The following is a 27887-nucleotide window of genomic DNA, read 5'->3' on the forward strand; positions in this document are numbered from 1 at the left end:
GAACACTGATTCAGGGATACAAGAAAATTAATATTTTAAGAAATTTATTATAACTCAATTTATGTTCTGAACTCAAACTCTGTTATATAAACCTTGCAAAAAAAATGTGGGATATGAATAATCAATTTTGCTAACATATAGAGTGCATAATATTATACATATTTAGTATATAATACTATACATATTATACTAATATTATACATATTTAGTATTCCAAGTTTATCCCAATGACTGAGTCCATGATGTTCTCTTTCTTCATTAACAAACAGCTTGTTACCTTTTAGTAACCTGACATTATAACACAAACCTCACATATTACAGTTGGGTTTTGAATAAGAGATAAATAAATGCATATAAATTAATAAGATTTTTCATATGATTAAAATTACTCAAGGGCTATTACTTAAATGAATATGATTAATATAAATTTGCATGAGTTGAATAAATATTAGTTAGCTCTATGGTGCGTAGCATCGTCATACCTCATGATCTGCATTTAATTCATTGTCCAATAATTAGGTCAGAAGCAACAGTTACACTGGAGACTATACATTTACAGACATTTATAATATAATATACACATATTTCACGTGTTATATTTCAATTACAAAACTGCAATAGACACACATATATATGACCACTTTTTTGTTTAAATTTCTTGCTATCCTGTAATGATCTGAAGTTTTCCTATAAAAACACCTGACATAGAGTTTCTCTTAAAAAATAATTGGCCTGTATTTTTGCATGAGAACTACTTATAGTCTTAATTGGTGGACTTCTCAGTTTGCTTTGCTTATTTACATTGCCTTCCTGACCACAAGAGCCACTGGAAAGGACTAACCAATTTAAAATAATTAAGAAATGAGCTGAAAGGTTTAGATAGAGCCTTATAAAATCACAGCATGTGTTCCAGTTTGAATATTATAAAGAGACTGGAAAAATCAGGTATGATAAAAAGGATTCAATCAAATTAAACTTATGACAATTATTATGTACATGAAATCCTAATTTATTCACATACAATGGATAATTCATAAATTTCAAACATTATTCTACTTGTTAACTCTTCTTGGAGAATGATAAAGGAATCTAAAGTTTGTGTGAGAAAAGGAGAAAAAAATATTTATTGTCAGCCACAAGCTAGACAATTTTTCTATCCATAAAGAAATACATAAATATATATATATATACAATTGAATAATATATATACAATTGAATAATATACATATATATATATACAATTGAATTATATATATATGTATATATATATACAATTGAATTATATATATATATATGTATATATATGTATATATATATATATATACAACTGAAAGGGATGAACAAGTGACATAGAGAACAGTGTAAATGAATCTCAAAAATTATGCTGCATGAAAGAAGTCAGGAAAAAAAGTTCATATTGTATGACCCAATTATATAAAGTTCTAGAAAATGCAAACTTATCTAAAGTGAAAGAATCAGATATTGCTGCTTGGGCATGAGATGGGTGGTGAGAGGACAAGTGGGCCAGGTAGGAGTGGTTACCAAAGAGCATGAGGAAACTTCTGGGGGTGATGGTATTTTCATTGTCTTTATTGTAATGATGGTTTCATGAGAATTAACATTCATGAAAACTTTATTAAATTGCACACTTTAAATATTCACAATTTTAGTATGTTAATTATATGTCTTGTAGAATTAAATTAATTAACCAAGGTCACAAATTAATGAGTTGAACTAAAGTTTATGTGATACTCAAAGCACAATCCAACTTGAATTATATTTAATAATTGAATTATTAATGTCATTATCACTTTGACCTGTGTCATTTTTTTATGTCTTTCTGTATACCTGAAGCCAGGTTTACAATTGTTCAGCAAATGATTTTTTTAATAAATTAAGTAACTGACTAGAAAGCTATTCATATTTTAAATATTTTCCCGTATTACTCTATTATAGTAAATACTGTTGCCTCAACATTCTTATCTTACAAAGCAAAGTGAAAATTTGAAATCAACTGATTTTTCTATTGTTTCAATCTTATGATTCTGGATGCTTTTCCTTCTCCCTGGTCATTTCATGCTCCTGCAATTAGTAATTTCCAGTCCTTGTTTCAATGGACAACTATAGATTTACTTGACAGGCTGCTGACTGCTTCTGACAGGAAATCCAAAGTGAAAAACACCTACTTTTGTCTGTGAGCAAATATCACACATGATTGGATGTTTCTTTTAGATATAAAAGGAGAAAAGTGGTCCAGAAAATTTGATGCCAAAGAAATATAGGCATACTTGATGCACATTACCCTAGAAGTAATTACCTTATTGGAAAGTTTGCTTTTTTGATGCCTGCTCATTACTCTGTTATTTCACAAGTTGTTATCTGACCAACACATATTTATTGCTCTTCCAAAAATGGGCAATCAACTCTGACAGCTTAAACATTTTTTTCTTCTATTATGTGCCTGAAATTTGTCAAAATATGCATTACTTCTCCCACATGGCAATGACCTCTATAAACTCAAAATAGCAATCTTCTTTTTTAATGACAACTGAGCTAGTCTAAAGCAAAGTACTTATACAAAATTTTGAACTCACAATAGGAACCCAATGATGTGGGTTACAGAAATTTCTGTGACAGAATAATTAGTTTAAAAAATCAGATAATATGTGTACATTTTGGGATAATTATGGTTTATCTCAAATATTTGGACTAACATATCATTTGCAATCCTTCACCTGAAAAGAAGAGGATAGGTAAATCTTGTAAAATACAACTTGGCAAAATACAACTGTAGGATTGCTAGTGATAGAGAAAGCTCAGGAAAGAAATCATTTAGTATTAAACTTATGTGTTATGTGGTAGAGATGGAAAAAAGAAAGTAGAAACACTTTATTTATGATCATAATACCCTCTAGAGAAGATATGTGATAGGAAACAAATGGATAGTGGGCAAAAATGGAATTTAATTTCTATATAGCTACTTTCATTGAAACCATAATGAAGTAATTATTATGTGGTTTGTTTTCCTCAGCAAGAAACAGGGATTAAAACCACTGATCCTACCTATTTAACAGCATTGTTATAAACACCAAACATATGGCATCATTATTTCCTCTCTGACAGGAAGTGTACACAAACACATTCCATGAGAAAACAATATTTTTAATCATCTAAGTTTTGAAAAATAAATCTCTTTACAAATAATTTGCCTATTACTTTTTGAGTAGTATATTAAACCAATATTGTCAGTCAGCTATGATATAATTTTGTTTATACCATTTTCCAATCACATAATTCATAGAAAAATTTGCAATATTTGCTGCATTCTTCTTTTTCATAACTGTCAATAACTCACTGCCTACTGTGGCAAAATCTGAATAAAAAATTGTAAAATATGCAAAATACTCCTCTGACCATGGAATCCTCCAGGCAAGAATATGGAATGGGTAGCCATTCCCTTCTCCAAGGGATCTTCCTGACCCAGGGATTGAACCTAGGTCTCCTGAATTGCATGCAGATTCTTTACCCCCCAAGCCAGGGGAGGTTCTAGAAGGATGTGTACTTCCAGAGGTGGTGAGACAGTTTTATATTTGCCTTTCAAAAGGTAGAGACTCCAAGAGAGGAATTTGGACAATTGATCTTGGTAAAAGTACACGCAAACCAAAACAAAATAAAACTTTATCCAAGAGAACCTCCTGAAGTTGAGAGATGACAGAAGTCAGTAAGGAACAGTTGGTAGAGGACTGAAGAGGTAAGTTTTAAGCACTCAGACAGAGGAATTCAGGGACAGCCTAGGAATTGCAAGACTTTGAAAAACTCTGAGAAGCATTTGGTGAAGTTATTTAGATATGCAACATCATTAGAGAGCAACAACACAGTTAGAGCAATCAAGTGAACTGTACCAGTCAAGGGAAACTTTTCTTGCAAGGATATATCTGATTAAGGGTAAATATCTTAAAAAAAAATACAAAGAACTAATACAACTCAACATAACAAAACCCAAGCAATCTGATTTTAAAAATGAATAAAGGACTTGAGTAGACATATTTCAAAAGAAGACATACAGATGGCCAACCGGCACATAAAAAGATGCTCAACATCACTTATCATCAATAAAATGCAAATGAAAACCACAATGGGATATCAACTCACACCTATCAGAATGGCCATTATCAAAATACAACAAATAACAAGTGGCAAGAATATAGAAAAAAGGGAATCCTTGTGCACTGTTTTGGGGAACATAAACTGATCCAGTCACTAGGAAAAACATTATGAAAATTCCTCAAAGAAGTAAATGAAGAAATACAATATGATCCAGAAAGTCCATTCTTGGGTACATATTAATCTGAAGAAAACAGAACACTAATTCAAAAAGATATATGCACCTTTATGTTCATTGCAGCCTTAAAAAGAAGGAAATTTTACCATTTGCAGCAACATGGTTGGACATGGAAAGTATTATGCTAATTGAAATAAGTCAAAGACAAATACTGTATGATTTCAAACATATGTGGAATCTAAGAAACAAAAGGAAAGGAAAGGAAAGTGAAATTGCTCAGTCGTGTTCGACTCTTAGTGACCCCATGGACTGTAGCCTACCAGGCCCCTCCGTCCATGGGACTTTCCAGGCAAGAGTACTGGAGTGGGTTGCTATTTCCTTCTCCAGGGGATCTTCCCAACCCAGGGATCAAACTTGGGTTTCCCGCATTGTAGATAGACACTTTACCGTCTGAGCCACCAGGGAAGTCCAAGAAACAAAACGAATGAGCAAACATAACTAAACAGAAATAGAGTTATAGATACAGAGAATATACAGGTTATTGACAGAGGAAGCAGGAGAAAAATTGGTGAGGTATATTAAGAGGTGTGAGCTTTTGTTTATAAAAGAGTCAGTGTAAAATATGAGTGTAAGTTGGGCGTATATGTCAATAATTATGTAATATTTTTGTATGGTGACATATGGCAACTAGAATTATCATGAGGATCATTTTGAAATGTATAGAAATATCAAATCACTATGTTATGTACCAGGAAGCAACACAATGTTGTAGGTCAATTATACTTCAAAAACAGAAACAAACTCACAGAAAAAGAGTTCAAGTTTGTGGTTATCAGAAGCAGGGGGTGGGGGGAAGGGAAATTGGAGGAAGAGCGTCAAAAAGCACAAACTTTCAGTTATAAGACAAATAAGGACTAGAAATATAATGTTTTAAATACACGATAAGTATAATTAACAGTGCTCTACAATATATATAAAAGTGCTTAAGAGAGTAAATCCTAATTGTTCTCAAAATGAGGAAAACTTTTTTATATTTCTTTAATTTTATTTCTATATGAACTGATGGATGTCCTCCAAACTTATTGTAGTTTGGATCTTTTCATGATGTATGTAAATCAAATTATTTCACTGTACGCCTTAAACTTACACATTGCTATATGTCATTTAGGTCTTCAACAAGAATGGAAGAAAAATAAATTTTTTATTTTTTTTAATTGTAAAAGTAAATTTAAAAAATTAATTTTAAAAATAGCCACATCTTAGGGGAGTTTGGGAGGGAATAAGTACATGTGTATGTATGACTAAGTCCCTTTGCTATTAATCAGCTACACTCCAATATAAAATAAAAGTTAAAAATATATATCAGCTACATTTTCTGTAAGAACATATACTTATGGGAATATTGATTGAAATATGAGTAAATAGATGGTTAGCATGATAGACAAGATTTATTGGAAAGAATATGTCACTAATAGGCTAATAATAGCTAATCCTTTTTGGGTTTTGTGCATTATCAGTTCCCTAAATTACATATTCATTAGCTATATATTTATAAACTAAAATTTCAAATTACTTCAACAATCTTAATGCAAAATTAGATTAAAAACTCAAATGACAATAATATAATTCCAAGTAAATTTACAATAATTCAAACTGCCTTAAAGTTTTAGGGAGTTTGCAGTTTGGTGAATGAACTGGAAAGGTTGTTGTTAGATAGGTACTTAAAGGAAATTTGTAAATTATGCAATCAGAGTTTTACAAAGCTCTTGATATCTAGAGGTAGTTATTGGAAAAAACCCTGATGCTGGGAAAGATTGAGGGCAGATGGTGAAGAGGGCAACAGAGGATGAGATGTTTGGATAGCATCACTGATTCAATGGACATGAACTTGGGCATATTCCAGGAGATGGTGAGGGACAGGGAAGCCTGGAGCGCTACAGTCCATGGGGTTGCAAAGAGTCAGACATGATTTGGCAACTGAACAACAATACCAAGAATGTAGAAGTTTTAGCAAATTGTTTAAACTTTTTATTAAAATATAAATTTATTTATTTTAATTGGAGGCTAATTACTTTACAGTATTGTATTGGTTTTGCCATACATTGACATGAATCCACCAAGGGTGTACATGTGTTCCCCATCCTGAAATCCCTCCCACCTGCCTCCCCATCCCATCCCTCTGGGTCATCCCAGTGCACCAGCCCCGAGCACCCTGTCTCATGCATCGAACCTGGACTGGCAATTCATTTCACATATGATAATATACATATTTCAATGCTATTCTCCCAAACCATCCCACCCTCGTCCTCTCCCACAGAGTCCAAAAGACTGTTCTATACATCTGTGTCTCTTTTGAAAGACCATCTTGTATCTAAGAAGAGTGAAATGATGTCAGGCTTTTAGATAGAGAACATGTATTAAATTCAAGAGATGATGAGGAAGTCATTCAAGATATTAAAAAAGGTAATTGATATGATTTGGTACTTTTTAAAATTTTATTTTGAATTGGAAGATATTTGCTTTACAATGGTGTGTTGGTTAGGTGTGTTCTTGCATTGGCAGGTGGATTCTTTACCACTAAGCCACCCGGGAAGCCACCCAGGTGTGTTTTTAAAATTAAACTGGAACTAATGTAAAGAGTAAAATTAAAGATTATGTGAAAGTCAGTATCAATTCAAATAAGAAATGATAAGATTCTAACCAAAATATTGACAGAAGAAATAGAATACAGGACCAAAATTATTTAGCAGATAGAAGTAATCAAGTTGGGTGTGTTTGCTTAGTTGTGTCCAACTCTTTGTGACCCTGTGGACTGTGATAGGTTGATTTACTTATTCTATATAGGCAAAGTGAAGCAGAGATAATGATGAAGTTTTCAACATGATGAAGCATGTGAAAAATCAGTTTGTGATAAGATGTTTGATATACATTATCTAATTCTTCGCATGAGGTAGACACAAGAATCCTTATTTTACAAAAAGAGAAACTGGTATTTAGAGAAGCTAAGCAAGCTTTCCAAATTTGTACAATAAATAGATGATTAAGGAAGGATTAGAACTCAGCTCCTTGTGCCTCCTGGAGACTGTACTCTTATTCATTCTGTGTGTTCCCTGTTAACGGGGAAGAGAGTAGAAGAAATTTTGGATTCAACACTTGTGAACTATACTTCCAAATTACACCTGACCTTGTTGAAGGCATAAACAATACTTTATCCATTATAAAACTAAACACATTATATTCCCACCAACACATATTTTTCTACCATTTTATTCTTTACACATAAAAGATAATGGTTTAAAGTACAACTTGGTTGTACTGTGGTTGTACAATGATTTAAAGATGAGGCCAATGACTGAGTTTTAGCCAATGAAATGTTACCAATAGATATATGGTAAATCATTAGCATGTCTTTCCATTGCATTAGTTTGCTAGGACTGTATAACAAAGTACCACATACCAGATATCTTTGCAAAAAATTCTCATCTATATGCCCAGATGCATAGAGTAGATACATAGATAGATAGGTAGACAGGTGAATAGCATTTCATAAATAAGTAATATGTTGAAAAATGAATACTAATTTACTTAATTGATCTCAAACAAAAAGAACAGAATAAATTAAAAAAATTTTAAAGTACAACTTGAAGTGAGATGAGGCCATTGAGTCACATTCAATACTTATGCAAACATGTATTTATGTCATGTCTGCCTGCAATGCAGGAGATACAGTTTCAATCCCTGGGTCAGGAAGATCCCCTGGAAAAGGAAATGACAACCCACTCCAGTGTTCTTGCCTGGAGAATCTCATGGACAGAGGATCCTGGATGTCTACAGTCCATGGATTGCAAAAGAGTCAGACACAACTTAACAACTAAACAACAACAGCAGTGTAAAGATACTCAGTAATTCTAATAATGCTTGCCAAAATATTGACGTAAGATATAAAATTATTCATAAAATAACTTGTAATGGGATTTGAGCTTGATTTTGCATTTTAGGCCCATAGCTTGTGACCTTATGAGATAACTAGCTAAACATCCCTGGTCTTGAGCTTTAATAAAAATAGAAACTAGGATAAAATCTTTCTAGTCTTATTTTAGGAACCGTTCCTATATAGTCATATTGCCTAGAATTAAATGAAGAGCTCACAGTGTCAACAGTCACAATCTCTAGGGCTTTGTGAGCTTTTATGAGCACAGTTCAAAGATACAAGATTTTAATTTTATGAAAACAATAATTACACTTGTTGCCTACAGATTAAACTTCCTCATAATTAACCTTTCAATTACCCTCCCATCACTCCCTTCTTAAGGACCATAAAGATAAGAGCTACTGCTCTCTTTTTTCAACCAAAGAGACAGCTTTATAAATAACTACAAAAAAATGAATTTCAGATAACTACATTAGCATTGCTTAAGGATCAGAGGCTCTCCGATTGCTAAATATAATAACCACTTAAAAGAGAATGAAAAATGTCAAAATCATTTTAGAATCTGTAATTGTTTTGTTTTCAGAAAAAATTACATGTGAAGATGCTTAAAAATTCTTAGGAGTTGCAATTGCTTTAGTTATTAGTCTCTAAAAAGCCATAAAAGAAACTATGGCAAGTGGACGTATTTAGGCACAGTTTTGCATTTTGCTCATCATAAAAATTGATAAATAGTATAGAATATAAAATAGAACATTAAATTATCTTATCTTTAAAGATAAACAATTTATCTAGGTGAAATGCTATTTTTAATACATTTTAACTCTTGATTAAAAATACAACTGATTTTAACTCTTGAGATTATTTTTCATAAATTTGAATATTCACTGTTCAAAACAGGCATGGCCATACATTATTTGACTAAGCTGCTGTAAGGTGTCTGGTCTATGATCTAAAGATGATACTGACTAGGTATAATTATAAAAAATAATTTAATTTGGATATTTTTACATTCAAGTAATCTTAAATGGCAAATTTGGTCTTGGAGTACAGAATGAAGCAGGGCAAAGGCTAACAGAGTTTTCCCAAGAGAACACACACATCATGGCAAACACCCTCTTTCAGCAATACAAACAAGACTCTACACATGGACATCACCAGATGATCAACACGGAAATCAAATTGATTATATTCTTTGCAGCCAAAGATGGAGAAGCTCTATACAGTCAGCAAAACAAGACCGGGAGCAGACTGTGGCTCAGATCATGAACTCCTTATTGCCAAATTCAGACTTAAATTGAAGAAACTAAAGAAAACCACTAGACCTTTCAGGTATGAACTAAATCAAATCCCTTTTGGTTATACAGTGGAAGTGACAAATAGATTCAAGGGATTAGATCTGATAGACATAGTACCTATGAACTTGGGACAGAGGTTCATGACATTGTACAGGAGACAGGGATCAAGACCAACCCCAAGGAAAAAAAATGCAAAAAAGTAAAATATCTGTGAAAAGAAGAGAAGCAAAAAGCAAAGGAGAAAAGGAAAGATAAACCCATTTGAATGCAGAGTTCCAAAGAATAGCAAGGAGAGATAAGAAAGCTTTCCTCAGTGATCAGTGAAAAGAAATAGAGGAAAACAATAGAATGGGAAAGACTAGTCAAGAAAATTAGAGTTACCAGGGGAAATTTTCATGCAAAGATGGGCACAATGAAGGACAGAAATTGTATGGAACTAACAGAACCAGAGGATATCAAGAAGAGGTGTCAGGAATACACAAAAGAACTGTACAAAAAAGGTCTTCATGACCCACATAATCACGATGGTGTGATCACTCACCTGGAGCCAGACATCCTGGAATGTGAAGTCAAGTGGGCCTCAGGAAGTATCACTACGAACAAAGCTAGTGGAGGGGATGGAATTCCAGTTGAGTTATTTCAAATACTAAAAGATGATGCTGTGAAAGTGTTGCACTTAATATGTCAGGAAATTTGGAAAACTCAGCAGTGGCCACAAGACTGGAAATGGTCAGTTTTCATTCCAATCCCAAAGAAAAGCAGTGCCAAAGAATGCTCAAACCACCACACAATTGCACTCATCTCACACACTAGTAAAGTAATGCTCAAAATTCTCCAAGCCAGGCTTCAGCAATACTTGAACCGTGAACTTCCAGATGTTAAAGCTGGATTTAGAAAAGGCAGAGGAACCAGAGACCAAATTGCTAACATCTGCTGGATCATCAAAAAAGCAAGAGAGTTCCAGAAAAACATCTATTTCTGCTTTATTGACTACACCAAAGCCTTCGACTGTGTGGATCATGATAAACTGTGGAAAATTCTGAAAGAGATGGGAATACCAGACCACCTGACCTGCCTCTTGAGAAAGCTGTATGCAGGTAAGGAGGCAACAGTTAGAACTGGACATGGAACAACAGACTCGTTCCAAATAGGAAAAGGAGTACATCAAGGCTGTATATTCTCACCTTGCTTATTTAACTTATATGCAATGTACATCATGAGAAATGCTGGACTGGAGGAAGCACAAGCTGGAATCAAGATTGCCTGGAGAAATATCAATAACCTCAGATATGCAGATGACACCACCCTTATGGCAGACAGTGAAGAATTAATGAGCCTCTTGATGAAAGTGAAAGAGGAGAGAGAAAATGTTGGCTTAAAACTCAACATGCAGAAAATTAAGATCATGGCACCCTGTCCTATCACTTCATGCAAATAGACGGGGAAACAGTGGAAACAGCGGCAGACTTTATTTTTTGGGGTTCCAAAATCACTGCAGATGGTGATTGCAGCTATGAAACTAAAAGATTCTTACTCCTTGGAAGGAAAGTTATGACCAATGTAGATAGCATTTTAAAAAGCAGAGACATTACTTTGCCAACAAAGGTCCGTCTAGTCAAGGCTATGATTTTTCCAGTAGTCCTGTATGGATGTGAGAGTTGGACTATAAAGAAAGCTGAGCACCAAAGAATTGATGCTTTTGAACTGTGGTGTTGGAGAAGACTCTTGAGAGTCCCTTGGACTGCAAGGAGATCCAACAAGTCCATCTTAAAGAAGATAAGTCCTGGGTGTTCATTGGAAGGACTGATGTTGAAGCTGAAACTCCAATACTCTGGCCACCTGATGGGAAGATCTGATTCATTTGAAAGACCCTGATGCTGGGAAAGATTGAGGGCAGGAGGAGAAGGGGACGACAGAGGATGTGATGGTTGGATGGCATCACCGATTCAATGGACATGAGTTTGGGTGTACTCTGGGAGTTGTTGATGGACAGGAAGGCCTGGCATGCTGCGGTCCATGGTGTCTCAAAGAGTCAGACATGACTGAGCAACTGAACTGAACTGAACTGAATCTTAAATGGAATCATAAATTAACTGTTAATATGACAGTTTTAAATGATATAATTTTACTGGACATATTATAGAAATAATTGTAGGTCCACATGCAGATGTAAGAAATAATACAGAGAAAGCCTGTATACTCTTTCCTTCATTTTCTCAATACCAGTATTTTGTAAAATGATAGTACAATGGTTGAGAGTCATACAATCCACTTAAGTCATTTGAATATCCCATTTTACTTATACTTATTTATAGTGTGGCTTTACTTTGATAAATTTGTATTATATATTTTAGGTTTATATTCAGTTCAGTTCAGTTTAGTCACTCAGTCATGTCTGACTCTTTGCGACCCCATCAACCACAGCACGCCAGGCCTCCCTGTCCATCACCAACTCCCAGAGTACACCCAAACTCATGTCCATCCAGTCGGTGATGCCATCCAGCCATCTCATCCTCGGTCGTCCCCTTCTCCTCCTGCCCCCAATCCCTCCCAGCATCAGGGTCTTTTCAAATAAGTCAGCAGTGTTTATTGCAGGGAGACAAGTGAGGAGTCCAGGGCAGCTAGTGCTTAAAAGACTTAAACTCCCTGAAGGCCTTCAGGGAAAGATTTTAAAGACAGGTTGAGGGAGAGAGATCATGGGGTATGTGATCAGCTCATGGACATTTTTCTGATTGGTGGTTATGAGTTAATCGGAAATCATATCATCAACCTTCTGATTCTAACTGGTGTGGGGTCTGTGAGCTTGTTGCAGCACATAGTTAACTTCTTCCACTTGGTGAGGGTTTCAGTTAACTTCTTGTGTTAACCCTCACTTCGTGAGGGTTTCAGTATCTGCTAAAAAGTTTAAAGGACATGGCTCAGAATATTTTCTATAGCCCTTGAGGAGGAACTAGGGTCCTTGACTTTGTTTAATGGCTAAACTGTTATTCCTTTGTCTTGCTAGACTGTTTTCCGTTTTGCATTTTCTCACTTCTCTGATTAAATTGATTTTTTGACTAAAGTGTTTCTAGAGACCAAGGTAGTGGAAGATGCGGTGCTGGGGAGCCTTGTTCTGGGAAGACCCCATAGGATCCTTGTTCAATTACACAGGGGTCTTTGGGTTATCTTAACAATGGGTAAAGCAATGAATGGCCTATAGAACACTGGCGATTTGCTTTTCTTTCTCCCTCTCTCCTTTTTTCTTCTTCTCCTAGAACAGGAAACCTGGTTTGAGCCAGAACACTTAAGGTCCTGTTCTGGGAAGATATATAAGTCCTGCCTGTGGGTACACCTCCCATGTGTCTCTCATTATTGGACTCCCAGGACTGCCCCAGTGGGCATGAGCTCAGGTGAGCTGCTTTCACAGTAATTCCCGGCAATTCTGTTTAGGAGTGGGTTGCACCCTGACAGCCCAGTGGGTCTCAGAGAAGCCCTCACTTTGGCCAGTTTATTCCTACCTGGCCGGAACATGAGGATCTATCTCAGGAAGCCTTGAGGCTGAGGCAGCCTCCTCGCCCATGCACAGCATCTTCCTAGTCAAAGCAGCAGGGTCAGTCTTCAGGGCCTGTCTGCCGGTTAGGTAGGGCCGGGCAGCACCCACCAAGCTGGCTGTCTGGACCAGCAGTTCCTGCGGTGCGCTTGCGGTCCTGCTGTTCTTATGGGACTTGGGGCCTGCCTGACAGTCTTGATTCCCAGTTGTCTCCTACCTCCAGCAGCCCTTTAATGGCTTCGGAAATCCTATGAATTCTGGCTTCAGGGGAACAGCAACTGCAGGAGTGTGTTGGATGCGGACAGCTAATGTGTCCCCTAGAAGTTCTGATCTGTGGCGAGGTCTGTCCCTATAAGCCTGGACCTACGACCCTTCCCGAGGAGCCTGGAAGCAGAGCAACGCAGCATGGGCCTATGGAGGTCACTCCGCTCACATAACCTCGGCCACCAGGACCTCTAGCTCTGCGTAGACATAGGCTGCCCATGCCCAGCTGGCCATCTTCTTGGGCAGTGGGTCCCTGGACTGCATGCCTGGGACAGACAGCGAAAGTTTTGGCCCTGTCCTGGGAAAGTTACACGGCCATCTCCCAGGGTGTCTCTCAACAGCGAACCCTCCCACACCAGCCCACCAGCCAGGGGACGAGGCTAAGGAGTCAGCGTATTCAGGGGAATTAGCAGCCTGATTTGTCCCCCAGAAGCTCCTCTTGTGCCCAGTCTTTCACTACATGGTCCAGACAGGAAGACTGGATGCCGAATCATTAAGGTAAGTGCATGCGCATTTCTCTTCCTTGCACCTTCCCAGCTCGTCCCATCTGCCTGTTGGATAACCTGCCTCCTTGCCCACCAGGCAGTCTTCCTGAGGCTAATGTTCCACTCCTCAAACCCCATGCGCCACTGATGAGGTTGGAATGGTGGTAAACATCAGATGACCTGGTATGGTGGTTCTGTCCTTAGGAGGCTTGGGTTGATCTAAAAAACAAAACTATTTTTAGGACCTGTTTTATAGATTCACAGTGAAATGGAGTGGAAAATAAAGAGTTCCCATATGCCCTCTACCCACACAGAAACACAACCTCTTCCACTGTCTTTTATTTCATTTTTGCAGCTGTAAAATGGTGGAAATTTGCATAGAACTCCTAAGAAACTATACAAAAATTATTACATCATTAGAAGAAATATCAGACTATAAAAATCCAATGAAATTCTGTGCTGACTAACTTCAACAGAGAAAAATGAAGTAGGAAAGAAATGAGCAAGACACTAAAGGACTATTACTTTATTTTTTGTTGACATATCATTGATGTACAGTGTTGTGTTTCCAGTATAGAACAAAGTAATTCAGTTATACACACACATATATATTATTTTACATATTATTTCCATTATGCTTTATCTCAGAATATTTAATATAGTTCCTGTGCTATACAATAGGATGCAGTTGTTTATCCAATCTATATATGATACCTTGCATCTGCTAATCTCAAACTCCCAATTCATCCCTCCCCACCCCACCCCACCCCACCCTTTTCTCTATATTTGAAGACATTAAAGGACTGTATAAATAGAATTACTGGATGCAAACACTTTTAAATCACAGGGCAAAAATATAAAAACAGGAAAAATGTTCCAATTATGTGCACTGAAATAAACTTGGTTATGCTTTTCCAGCTGCAAGTACCTTTCTTTTCGTTTGTTTAATTATATCCCTCACAGTCAAAAGGCAATAGTTCCAAAATTGATTTTTAACACCTGTAACAAGCTATGGGTTCATGTTTTGATTAAATATCCTTTGGCAGATTCAGGCTGCAGTATTTAGTCAAAGATAACATGTTGCTCTGAAGATTTTGATCATTGGGTGGTTTAATCATAAGGTTTTTAATTGTTTACTAAAACTAAATAATATTTTAGTGTTTTATTAATAACTAAGAACACTTAGAATATTGTTTTTTAGTAAACAGAAACAGATTTCCAATAATTCCATAAATGTGTCAAATTATAACCTATAAATTAATTCTATAGCTAAGGAATTTATAGATTAATTTATAGTTAGTTTAATATCAAATGTGTGACCAGAGTCCTAAATTGAATGTTCATAAGGTTGTATCCTTGTAGAGTTGCCATCTTTAGAGATGTTATGGAATAAAACCACTGGCCTTGATTTCTTAAACTATTAACTTAGGACAAATGAAGCTTTGGAGTCTAAAGTCTACCTTTTTATTTTTTTTCAGTTGTAATAAGAAAATGTCAATCGATTTATATTTAAAATTAAGTAGATGGCAACTGAATTTTGGCTAACTGCTGTATTGATAAAAGCTAATTACATATGCTGTTAGATATACAAGCATATTTTAACTCTATCCGTTGTTTCTTTTAATTCTTTTATTAGACAGAATTGGCAATGGTAAGCTAAAGTAAGAAACCCCTGCAAAAATCTCAGTGGCTTCATACAAGTTTTTTTTTTCTTTTTTTTCTTTTTTTCCATTTATTTTTATTAGTTGGAGGCTAATTACTTTACAATATTGTAGTGGGTTTTGTCATACATTGACATGAGTCAGCCATAGATTTACATGTATTCCCCATCCCGATTCCCCCTCCCACCTCCCTCTCCACCCGATCCCTCTGGGTCTTCCCAGTGCACCAGGCCCGAGCACTTGTCTCATGCATCCCACCTGGGCTGATGATCTGTTTCACCCTAGATAATATACATGTTTCAATGCTGTTTTCTCGAAACATCCCACCCTCGCCTTCTCCCAGAGTCCAAAAGTCTGTTCTGTACATCTGTGTCTTTTTTTCTGTTTTGCATATAGGGTTATCATTACCATCTTTCTAAATTCCATATATATGTGTTAGTATACTGTATTGGTCTTTATCTTTCTGGCTTACTTCACTTTTTTCTTACTAACACTACATGTGCAACATGAGTCAGCAGGGGCTCTGCTCACCTCCAGGTTAATAGGAAGAAAAGTGTCGGTGTCACCAAAGCAAGAACAGATGCCTGTGATTGTTCCACACAGGGTTCACTGCTGAGTGCAGCCTGGGTACTGTGAGACTAATGAAAGGGTCAAATCAGTTGTGTGAAATGATTAGTGCAGTTGAATTTGGACTAAAAGTTGGATTAAGTCAGAGGAGGAGGATTGATACTGGGCAGTCAGAATAAGATAGGACTTATTGGACTACCTGGCTGATGAGGAATGAGAATACCCACAGGAACCCTGAGCATCTGGGACACTGGAACAAGTGAGGTGTAGTCATCTGGGTGGTGTTGACAGAAGGAAAGTAGAAGAACAACGTCACACTAAGTCTGACAAATACAAATTGTGCAATTCCCAAAGTGCAGCTTATGCAATTGAAGATTTGTTGTTCAAATGGTGTATTTGAAAGAGGTATTTAATAATCAACTAGTATATAATACTCTGGGATGTTTTAGTTTTTCAGGATATAGTCATTAAGGCAAAGGATGTATTTCTGTTTGTTTTGTTTTTGCGTGAGTTTCTTACTGTTTGTTTTTGCACGAGTTTTTTACTGGAGGTCATCAAATTTGACTCAAGCAGAATTATAGCCTTAAGGTGAATAAGGAACTTCCTTGGGAGGTGAATAGGAGTTGAGTTTTTCAAATTACTGTGGATGTGCTCATGGGAATGGCATTTGTTTGGGTCTAAAACACTAGATAAAGTTGAGAGACTTAGTAAGGTGAAGTGGGGTTGAAGGCATAGATTTATCTTATAGAAGGGGCATTTTATTAATATCTGAATTGATACTTAAAAACAACTGAGAGACATCTCTGATAGACAGGGTCAAATCAATTACTTCAGTTACATTACACAGTCTATCTTTTCAAATTGTACTTTTTTTTTTTTTTTTCTTCCCCTCTTTGGTTTGTCTTATTACATATGAAAGTGAATAAAGAACTTTGTATTATATAAATATTATATAGCATTATATAAGAACACTGAGTGTGAAAGTAGTGGTTTACTGTTGTTTTTCCAACTGTCTATGCTTAAATTTGTGTAAGTACTAATTTTTTCAAACCATGTGATAATCAATTGGAAACAGAAGAGAGGATAGCAGAACTATTGGAGAGCATTCACTTTTTATTGAGAGCAATAGAACACAACTTTCACTTTACAGTAGTGATGGAAACAGCACCAGTATTGCCCTTTTGCAACTTGTAAAATGGAGGCTTAATTCTTAAGAACTATTTTAAATATCCTACTATTTAAGTGTCCTGTTTCTCACAAAACTAAGGATTTCCCTAGTTATATTAAACTGTTTGAAAAGTTCTACCAGTAATGTTTTAACAGATAGCTAAATCTATTTTATGTTCAAAAATGGAGCACAAATCATTTTAATATTATTTAAACATTTAATAAATACCCAAAACCTCCACATCTATGGCTAATATGTTTTTGGGGAAGGCCAGTGTTACATGAAATAACTTGCACCTGTGCTGTCAGCTGGGACCATTTTTTGTTTAACTCTATGTAGATTGGAGAAACAGATGATTCCATGACCCAGAGACCTCACTGCAGGCTCATTTACTGCCTCCATCCAGACAAATGATTACAGGCTTCATCAATCTTTTAAGAAGCTGCAGAGAACAGTTCCAAAATCATGGTCCTTCATGCATGAAAAACCCGAGTATTTTCAGCATCATGTATTTCAGTTTTTCAGGGAATGTGAATGTGATGGTAAGGAAGAATTGTAAAATTGTCAGTAAAATGAGGTTATTTCCAATAATTTTAAGTCTGTGTTGTAGGGACTTTATACTTTTTTCATTGTTATGACTAGTATTATCTCACCACTTAGAACAGAAATTGAAATATGAGAAAAAGAATATAGGGAGAATAAGAAGGTAATGGATTTGAAGGAGATGGGTACAGCTGTTGAATTGGGATTTGTCTAGAGTTCCATTATATGTGATGCTTCCAGTTGTAACTGAAAGTTAGGTTTGGCTGCTCTCTATTCAAAAGCCATTACAGAGGCAAAGTTGGTGGAAAGGAATGTTTGCCTTACTTTAGATGCCAGCAACATGGCAAGGGAAGGGGGTTGGCAAGCAGGGTGGACTCTTGTTCAAAGGCCAACTCCTCCTCCCCAGATAATCAGTGGGCAAAATCTTTTATGGATTGAGAGGGGGAACTACATTCAGAAACAGCACAGTCAGCTCTGAGAGTCATCTTGAAATTGTTCATGTGGTGGCCTGATCAGCATCATCTTGATTGTTTTAAATTCAGTTAATCTTTAGTTCCAGAATCAGTTTGTTCCCATTTCCTTGAGGCCAGTTCTCAGAATTGTGGCAGCTTATGTCATGGCTACAGTCTGGTCATCTTGTAGTTAACTTCTTCCATGTGCTAAGGGTTTCAGGATCTACAAAGCTCACAGGAATGGCTCAGAATGCTATCTATAGCCTCTGAAGAGGAACTAAAAGGGCCTTGACTGTGCTTAATGACTAAATACTATTATTTAGAACTGTTGGACTGTTTTTCTTTGATTCTGCATTTTCTCATGTCTCCAATTAAACTTACTGAGCTAAAGTTTTCCCACAGATAAAAGTCAGGTGGAGAACTGGGGCTGGGGGGAAGGATCATTTTATCTGGCTATCATTTATACATTTTGAAGGATAACTTCATGACACCCCTTCCAGGAAGACTTTTATGAACTTCAAGACTCAGTTAGGGTTGTGATAATATAAAACCATAAGTATTTTGTATTTTCCCATACTGCACAGCTCTTCACACTCAATAGTGTGTTATGATTTCTTGCTTTAGAGATGTGTGCTTCCTTAGACAGGGATTGTGTCTGACTCACTAGTGCTAACTTCATGGTAGTTGCATAATAATTGATCAATGAAAGAATGATTATCATTCAACCTGGAAAAACTGATTCAACTCTATGTACTGAACTGTAGCATATTTGGCTTTAGTGTGTGTGTTTGCAATTTTTTAAATTTATTTTTTAATTGGAGTGTAATCACTTTACAATGTTGTGTTAGTACAACGACATGAATCAGCTACGTGCATACATCTATCCCCTTGACTTGAGCCTCCCTCCTACCCACCCCCATCCCACCATTCCAGGTCGCCCACTTAGTAGAAGCTGAGTTCCTGTGCCATATGGCAGTTTCCCACTAGCTCTTTTGCATATGATAGTGTGTATATGTGAATGCTACTCTGTTAATTCAGCCCACTCTCTTCAACCTCCACTCCAGTCCACAAGACCATTCTCTCTGTCTCCTTCTGTGTCTCTATTACTGCCCTGCAGATAGGTTCATAAGTACCATTGTTTTAGATTCATTATATATGCATTAATATACAATGTTTTGCTCTTTCTGACTTCACTCTCTATGAGTGACTCTAGGTTCATCCACATCACTACAAATGATGCCATTTCATTCCTTTTTACAGCTGTGTAATATTTCATTGTCTATATGCACCATATCTTCTTTATACATTCATCTATTAATGGATATTTAAGTGGCTTCCATGTACTGGCTGTTGTAAATACTGCTGCAATAAACATTGGGGTACATATGTCTTTTCCAGTTATGGTTTTCTCAGGGTATATGCCCAGGAATGCTATCACTGGTTAATACATGGTAGTTCTAGTTTAAGTTTTTAAGGAGCCTCCATCCTGTTTTTCATAATGACCATATCAGTTTACATTCCCACCAGCAGTGCAAGAGACTTCCCTTTTCTCCAGCATTTATTTGTAGATTCTTTGATGATGGCCATTCTGAGCAGTGAGTGTGAGGTGATATCTTGTTGTAGTTTTGATTTGCATTTCTCTAATAATTAGTTAAGAATCTAAAAGATGTTGAGCATCTTTTCATGTGTGTGTTGGCCATCTGTATGTCCTCTTTGGAGAAATGCATGTTTAGGTCTTCTGCCCATTTTTTTGACTGTGTTGTTTGTTTTTTCTTATATTGACCTGTATGAGCTGCTTGTATATTTTGAAGATTAATCCTCTGTCAGTTGCTTCATTTGCAAATATTTTCTCCCATTCTGAGGGTTGTCTTTTCATCTTGTTTATTGTTTCCTTTGCTGTACAAAAACTTTTAAGTTTAATTAGGTCCAATTTTTAAATTTTTGTTTTTATTTTTATTACTCCAGGAAGTGGGTCAAGAAAGATCTTGCTGCAATTATGTCAAAAATGTTCTACATGTGTTTTTCTCTGAGTTTTATATGGCTTTTAATCCATCTTGAATTTATTTTTGTGTATGGTATTAGGAAGTGCTCTAATTTCGTTATTTTACATGTAATTGTCCAGTTTTCCCTATACCATATTTTGACTTTAAAGCAGCCTAACATTGGAGGAAAATGAGCTATGTCTGGAAATTCCAAGTCAGAACATTTAGAAAAGATGTTTTCTTTACACGTGTGTATTTTAGAGCAATGGAACATATTCTTAGATCAGTATTTGAGTTCTAATTCTACTACTTAAAGGGCATCTACATCTGTATGCTGTTGGTAAGCTTCCTAGCCTCTCTAGACACCTGTTTCTGTATTTGTGAGAAGAAAGCCCTTAACTGATTTCCAGGGCTTCTTTGCACATATATACTATTATTATATGAAGATCAACTTGACATCAGTGGCAGAGTAGTGCGTTTTTCCTTGAGGTGAGGGTGAGTATTGCCTTACTTTGTCAAATGTCAGTAAACTCTAGTAGAAGCAGATGACAATGAGAACCTTCCTTATTTGTAGTGAAAGGAATGCTGCGTATTCCATATTATTGCCATATATTCAGAAATGGAAATTATCATTGAATTACTTCTGACTCACGTAGATCTAAAGACTTTATGAAGAAGAAGTTCCTCCAATATGCAATGAATTACACACCAATTAAATTGGGGTTACTATTTACTGTAGATAAACCACCACTGGACAAGTAGAAGGTGAATCAGGTATAATTGTGACTGTAACAAAAAGAACTAATAGAAGTTACTAATAAAAAACAAATACAGTCCTATCTCAGTATACCAAAATCTGTGGATGCTCACGTCCCACAGCTGGCCCTCAGTATCATGGATCTTCAATTCAGATATTCAATCAACAGCAAATTGTAAAGAGGCACAACCTATGGCTAGCCAGGGCCACTGTACATTATTTTCTTTCCCTCACAGTCTTCCTAGAATGGTACAGGAAAGTTATCTTCCACTAAGTCATTCAGGGGATCAGGTTTCTTTCAAGTTAGTGCACTATTCTAGAGTATGATATGTTTTTTGGTTCCACTGAGACATGTGTGGGATGGGATGTGGTTGGGGAGAGATGAATGCAGGGAAGCACATGTGCAATGCCTTAAAGCCAAGGCCTGGTTACATTTAACAATTAGAAGCAAGGGGAATTGAAAAATGTAGCTGGTCCCCAACTTCTTGGTTTTCAGGAAGAAGGGGAGAATGGACTTTGGATAACTTAAAAACTATACCAGCTTTTAGAAAAGCCCCTGATGCTGGGAAAAATTAAAGGCAGGAGGAGAAGGGAATGACAGAGGATGAGATGGTTGGATGGCATCACCGACTTGATGGACAGGAGTTTGAGCAAGCTCTGAGAGTTGGTATGGACAGGGAAGCTTGGCATGCTGTAGTCCATGGGGTTGCAAAGAGTCGGACACAACTGAACAGAACTGATACCAGTTTTGACTTTCAATACTTAGAAATGAAATGGTTATGTGGCTTAAAGATGCAATTTGAATCATCATTGTACTTTTTTTCAACATAGGTATCATTAAATTAAAAAATATATAATTCATGATTAAATATTTTTATAACACACCCATACAGTAGAATGCTAAGTAGTTTTTAAAATTCTTTTGTAAATGAATAGATAATGTAATGGAAATCAGTATAGCGTATGTAGCTATTTTAAACTAGCAAGATATGGGAAAAAGTTATACAATAAAATAACTAATGTTTATAAAAATATTGTTTGGGTAAGTAAATTAGAAAAAGTTCAAAACGTTAGTGTCATCTTTATTTGAGGCTTAAACAATTTTATTTTGTATAGACTTACTAAACTTACCTGAAAATTTTTTCAAATATTTTATTAGTCTTTCAGTTCAGTTCAGTTCAGTCACTCAGTCATGTCTGACTCTTTGCGACCCCATGAATCACAGCATGCCAGGCCTCCCTGTCCATCACCAACTCCTGGAGTTTACTCAAACTCATGCCCATCGAGTTGGCAATGCCATCCAGCCATCTCATCCTCTGTCGTTCCCTTCTCCTCCTGCCCCCAATCCCTCCCAGCATCAGGGTCTTTTCCAATGAGTCAACTCTTCGCATGAGGTGGCCAAAGTATTGGAGTTTCAGCTTCACCATCAGTCCTTCCAATGAACACCCAGGACTGATCTCCTTCAGAATGGACTGGTTGGATCTCCTTGCAGTCCAAGGGACTCTCAAGAGTCTTCTCCAACACCACAGTTCAAAAGCATCAATTTTTCGGTGCTCAGCTTTCTTCACAGTCCAACTCTCACATCCATACATGACCACTGGAAAAACCATAGCCTTGACTAGACAGACCTTTGTTGGCAAAGTAATGTCTCTGCTTTTTAATATGCTATCTAGGTTGGTCATAACTTTCCTTCCAAGGAGTAAGCGTCTTTTAATTTCATGGCCACAATCAGCATCTTTAGTCTTTAAAACATGGCAATGATTATAACCCTACAGCAGCAGAGAGTTTATTTTTATGAGTAAGAAACTTTTTATGAATTCATCAAGATACAACCTTGTTTTCATCTACTTGTCAGATTTAGTATGTTGGATGGAGCACTAAGTGTGGAAAGAGATCTCTTTTTGAACCCTGACTCTGTTACTTGATAGCTATACATTTTCTTGGAAAAAAAAATACCTTAACCTCACTGATGGCCAATTTTCACATCATATCAATTTGATAGGGCTAAAAGTTTGTACCCTATGGAGTTCTTAAGAGCACTAAGTAAGATAATAGGTGTGAAAGAATTTTTAAATGGTTGATCATTATGTTAGGTATTGATACTAATACTCCTAGAAATTAAACTGAAGCAAGTATTTAAATGGCAGTGGACTCTGAATTTGACTCATTCATAATGGCTTACATGCCCTGATTAACTATAATAAGGCATTAAATAAAATTATTCTGCTAGATTCAAATAACTACAAGAAAACTTGCTTAGGCTGATGGTGGGACCTTTTCAACCTCTTCTAGTAACATTGTTGTGTCCAACTTCAAAGAAATGGCTAATGGTCCTAAAGTTCACTTTTCAAATAAAGATTAACATTATTCTGAAAAGCTTTTCTATATATGACTTTAAAGTAAGCTTTAAAAAAATTATAAATAATATGAAAACAAAGTAAAGTGGCATAAATTATTTTGCCCTCTTGGAAAATTCATAACAGCATCATGCTTTTAATTAAAATATTCACATGTAATGAGTTCCACAGAAAGTATGAAATCTGACAAGATTTACAAATGCATAGAACCATGTAACCCACATCTTTCCCTGTGCCACCTTCTAGTCAATATATGCGTATGTAGTCACTGTGATTTTTCTCATTATAATAGATCATTTTACTTGATAAAAATGAAATCATACAATATGTACTTTTTGTGTCTAGCTTCTGCTTAACAAAAGTTTTGGTGATTCATCAATATAGTTTTATAAACTTGCTTATCACTGTTATCTTTGATAGAACTTTCCATATTTATTTGCCTTTTTTTTCTACTTATATTTTCATGTTTTCTAAACTTTCTCCATTGAATATATATTTATTTGAGTAATAAGCAAAATTCAATGAACATTAACATATAAGAATTTTGTAATGACTCATAAGAAGTTAAATTTATCCATACTCAACTTCAGCTGTTCATTCCGATAGAAATAGTGATCTAGTTGATCAATAGCCAGGTAGACTAATGGTCTCTCAAAGAAAATAACCCAGAAAACTTGGCATGTAGAAAGGAATGGTAATTGTGACTTATGGTCCTCTTTCAAAGATGTAAGAGCTGTTTTAACAGTAAAGCAAATGCATATTGTAACATTTTTGTATAAAATCTTATCACAAAGCTCATAAAAGCACATAAATGTCTTACTTTCCCAAATCACTGAAGCAAAATGTCTGAAATGAGTGCAGCATTTAAAAGATAAGCCCATTTTTCTTATCTAAACGGTTCAATAGGGTTAAAAAAAAAAACCCTCAACAATTCATTATTTATCGGCCCTGAGTTTGATTCCAGATTACTACTGGTCACAACTAAATTAAACAAGAGAGCACATTTTTATCATGGGAACTGCTCACCTTTTCCAAATAATGGGATATTTTACTTTTAGAGGACATTTCTCTGCATAATTATGACAAGTAGCCATTTTAGCACATTTATATTTTTAATCAAGTTGTTCATTTTCATTTATAAACCAAAATTTAAAAAAAAATTAAAGAGAAGCTTTGATATCACCATCAGTATTCTCTTCTTTTATTGCCAGGTTGTGATATGTGTCCATTAGGAATGTGTGTAGAAACATGGGGTATATTAGAAACACATATGGCAGTCACTTTCTAATTAAGATAATCTGATCTGTAACTCAGTTACTTATTGGCACTTCTCTTGTTAAAAGAAACTGTCCTTTAACCTGTGGGTATAACTGGAAGATTTGTTGTGGATTCTTTCTTGCCCATGTAATCCCTGGAATATCCTCGTGGTTCACTCTCATTGGGCATTAGGGGTGGTTCACCTCCAATGTTGCTGGTCACTCCCCAGAGATCTGAGTCATTACTTAAATAAATACTGGAGGTAACTGCCTGTTCTTTGCCAGATCCAGGAGACAGTGTGGACCAGCTTGAGCTTCATCCAGCCTGGCATTTCTTATAATATACACAGCATGTAAGTTAAATAAGCAGGGTGATAATATACAGCCTTGACAGACTCCTTTTACGATTTTGAACCAGCCCGTTGTGCTATGTTCTGTCCTCATTGTTGTTGCTTCTTGTCCTACATATAGGTTTCTCAGGAGGCAGGTAAGGTGGTCTGGTGTTCCCATCTCTTTAAATATTTTCCAGTTTGCTGTTACCCACACAGTCAAAGGCTTTAGCATAGTCAGTAAAGCAGAATTAGATGTTTTTCTGGAATTCTCTTGCTTTTTCTATGATTCACAGATCTTGGCAATTTAATATCTGATTCCTCCAACTTTTCTAAATCCAGCTTGAACATCTGAAATTTCTCAGTTAACATGCTGTTGAAGCCTAGCTTGCAGGATTTTGAGTATTAATTGCTAGCATGTGAAGTGAGTGAAATTGTACGGTAATTTGAACATCCTTTAGCATTGCCCTCCTTGGGATGGAAATAAAAACTGATCTTTTCCAGTCTTGTGGCTACTGTGGAGTTTTCCAAATTTGCTGACATACTGAGTGCAGCACTTTAACAGCATCACCTCTTAGGATTTGAAATAACTCAGCTGGAATTCCATCACTTCCACTAGCTTTGTTTGTAGTAATGGAGGAGAAGAGGATGAGGTGGTTGGATGGCATCACTGACTCAATGGGCATGAGTTTGGGTAAACTCTGGGAGTTGGTGATGGACAGGGAGGCCTGGTGTGCTGCAGTTCATGGGGTTGCTAAGAGTCGGACACGACTGAGCAACTGAACTGAAATTGAAACTGAATGCTTTATAAGGCTCACTTGACTTTGCACTCCAGAATGTCTGACTCTAGGTAAGTGATCACACCATGATGGTTATCTGGGTCATTGCAACCTTTTTTTGTATAGTTCTTCCGTATATTCTTGCCAACTCTTCTTAATCTCTTCTGCTTCTATTAGGTCCATGCTGTTTCTGTGTTTTATTGTGCTCATCGTTACATGAAATGTTCCATTGGTACTTCTAATTTTCTTGAAGAGATCTCTAGTCTTTCCCATTCTATTTTCTTCTATTTCTTTGCATTGTTCATTTAAGAACTTTTTTTTTTTTTTTTTTTAATCTCTTCTTGCTGTTCTTTGGAACTCTGAATTCAGATGGGTATATCTTTTTTTTTTCCTCCTTTGCTTTTGCTTCTGTTCTTTTCTCAGATACTTGCAAGGCCTCCTCAGACAACCATTTTGCCTTGTTGCTTTTCTTTTTCTCGGGGATGGTTTGGGTCACTGTCTCCTGTACAGTGTTATGAACCTTCATCCACAGTTCTTCAGGCACTCTAGCATATCTAATCCCTTGAATCCATTTGTCACATCCACTGTATAATCATAAGAGATTTGATTTAGATCATACCTTTGTTGGAACCCACCAAAAAAGATACCCCACATCCAGAGACAAAGGAGAAGGCTTAATAAAGTGTAAGTGCAGTACAATTAAGTTAAAATCAAACCCCATTCAAGCCAGAGACTCTTGGAGGGCAAAAATAAAACCTTGTGCACACCAGGACCCAGAGGAAAGAACAGAGACCCCTCAAGAGACTAAGCCAGACCTGCCTGTGAGTGTTTGAGGGTCTCCCATGGTGACATGGGTCAGGGCCCTGGCAGTAGCAGCTCCGGGAGGCGTGGCATGTGGCATACGTCTTCTTGGAGGAGGCCACCATTAGACCGACCATAGAACTGCTGGGTGGGTGACCCACAAAGAGGAGAACAATTATACCACGGAAGTTCTTGCACTGTTGCAAAGGTTCTAAGCCCCACATCAGACTTCCCAATTTGAGGATCTGGTAAAGGGACTGGGAATCCCCAGAAAATCTGACTTTGAAGGTCAGCAGAATTTGATTACAGAATTTCCACAAGACTGGGGAAACAGAGCCTCTTGCAGGGCACAAACAAAACCTTGTATGCACCAGGACCCAGGGGAAAGAAACAGTGATCCCGCAAGAGACTAAGTGAAACTTGCCTGTGAGTATTTGGGAGTCTCTGGTCCTGAAGGCATGTCAACAGTGGCCTGCTGTGAGGTACGGGGCACTGGCAGCAGCCGTCCTGGGAGGCTGATGCATTGGCATGAGTCATCTTGGAGGACTTTAGCCATATAATAGAGCCTGCAGACTCCAGGACTGGGCTGCTTCAGGGCAAACTATAGGGAGGGAACACAGCCCTCCCATCAGCAGAAAATTGGATTAAAGTTTTACAGAGCAAGACCCAGTTTTCCCCACAGCCAGTCCTTTCCACTAGGACGCTTGCATAACTTTTGGGATGCACTAAATCTTGGCTCTAGTTTTGTCTCAGTGTTTGCACAAACTTGCTGTATGGCTTAGCTTTGGGGACACTGGGTAACTGCATATGTATTTTAACATCATAGAAATGTTACTGATGGCATATGCACATGGTGAGGGCTCTGAAGGATATGGGAAGCCTCTCATGTTTATGCATACTTTTCAGTTGGGTGTTCAGAAAGAAAATCCAGCATAGAAGATTCTCCAGAATTACTGGTTACAGCTAGAGAGGTACTGGGCCTCTTTTATCATGATTCTTCAGCCATAGACAAACTGCATGATATACAGGAAATTTCAGAACTGCCTTGATATTCAAATTATTTGGATTAACTGCAGTTACATGTAAAAAAAAAAACTGCTTAAGAGAGATAGTTTTAATATTGTGCTTTGCAGTTAACATTATTTGTACAGCTATGAACTAATTGATTTACTAATATCAGGATAGAATAATGAACATTTTTATCAGAACTCGATGAAATTTCTTGAAGGAAGGTATTTGTTACAAAATGCTTGCTTGATCCTCCTACTGTTCTACTCTAGGAAAAAATGGTCCATGGGTCTCTGTGCAATGAAAGCTGAATTGCAAGTGGAAATTTGGAGACAATTTTATTAAAACTGAGGCTTATATCTCCATTGCTGCATTTTTCTGCTTGTGTTTTAAAAACAAGTTTTTCTTAAATTTTTAAAAAATCAAAGACCTGCAAATATA

General features: G+C 36.5%; 1 protein-coding gene across 1 annotated transcript in view; it reads left to right on the plus strand.

Moving 5' to 3' along the window:
* The first annotated feature begins 13761 nt into the window (after positions 1–13761).
* LOC133069871 (small ubiquitin-related modifier 1-like) overlaps positions 13762–27887 on the plus strand; it is a 35126-nt gene continuing 21000 nt past the window's right edge. The window contains exon 1 of the mRNA XM_061161332.1: positions 13762–13799. Coding sequence (XP_061017315.1) covers positions 13762–13799 — 38 coding nt within the window. The remainder of the gene's footprint in view (positions 13800–27887) is intronic.

This window comes from Dama dama, chromosome 15, assembly GCF_033118175.1.
Source record: "Dama dama isolate Ldn47 chromosome 15, ASM3311817v1, whole genome shotgun sequence".
NCBI lineage: Eukaryota > Metazoa > Chordata > Mammalia > Artiodactyla > Cervidae > Dama > Dama dama.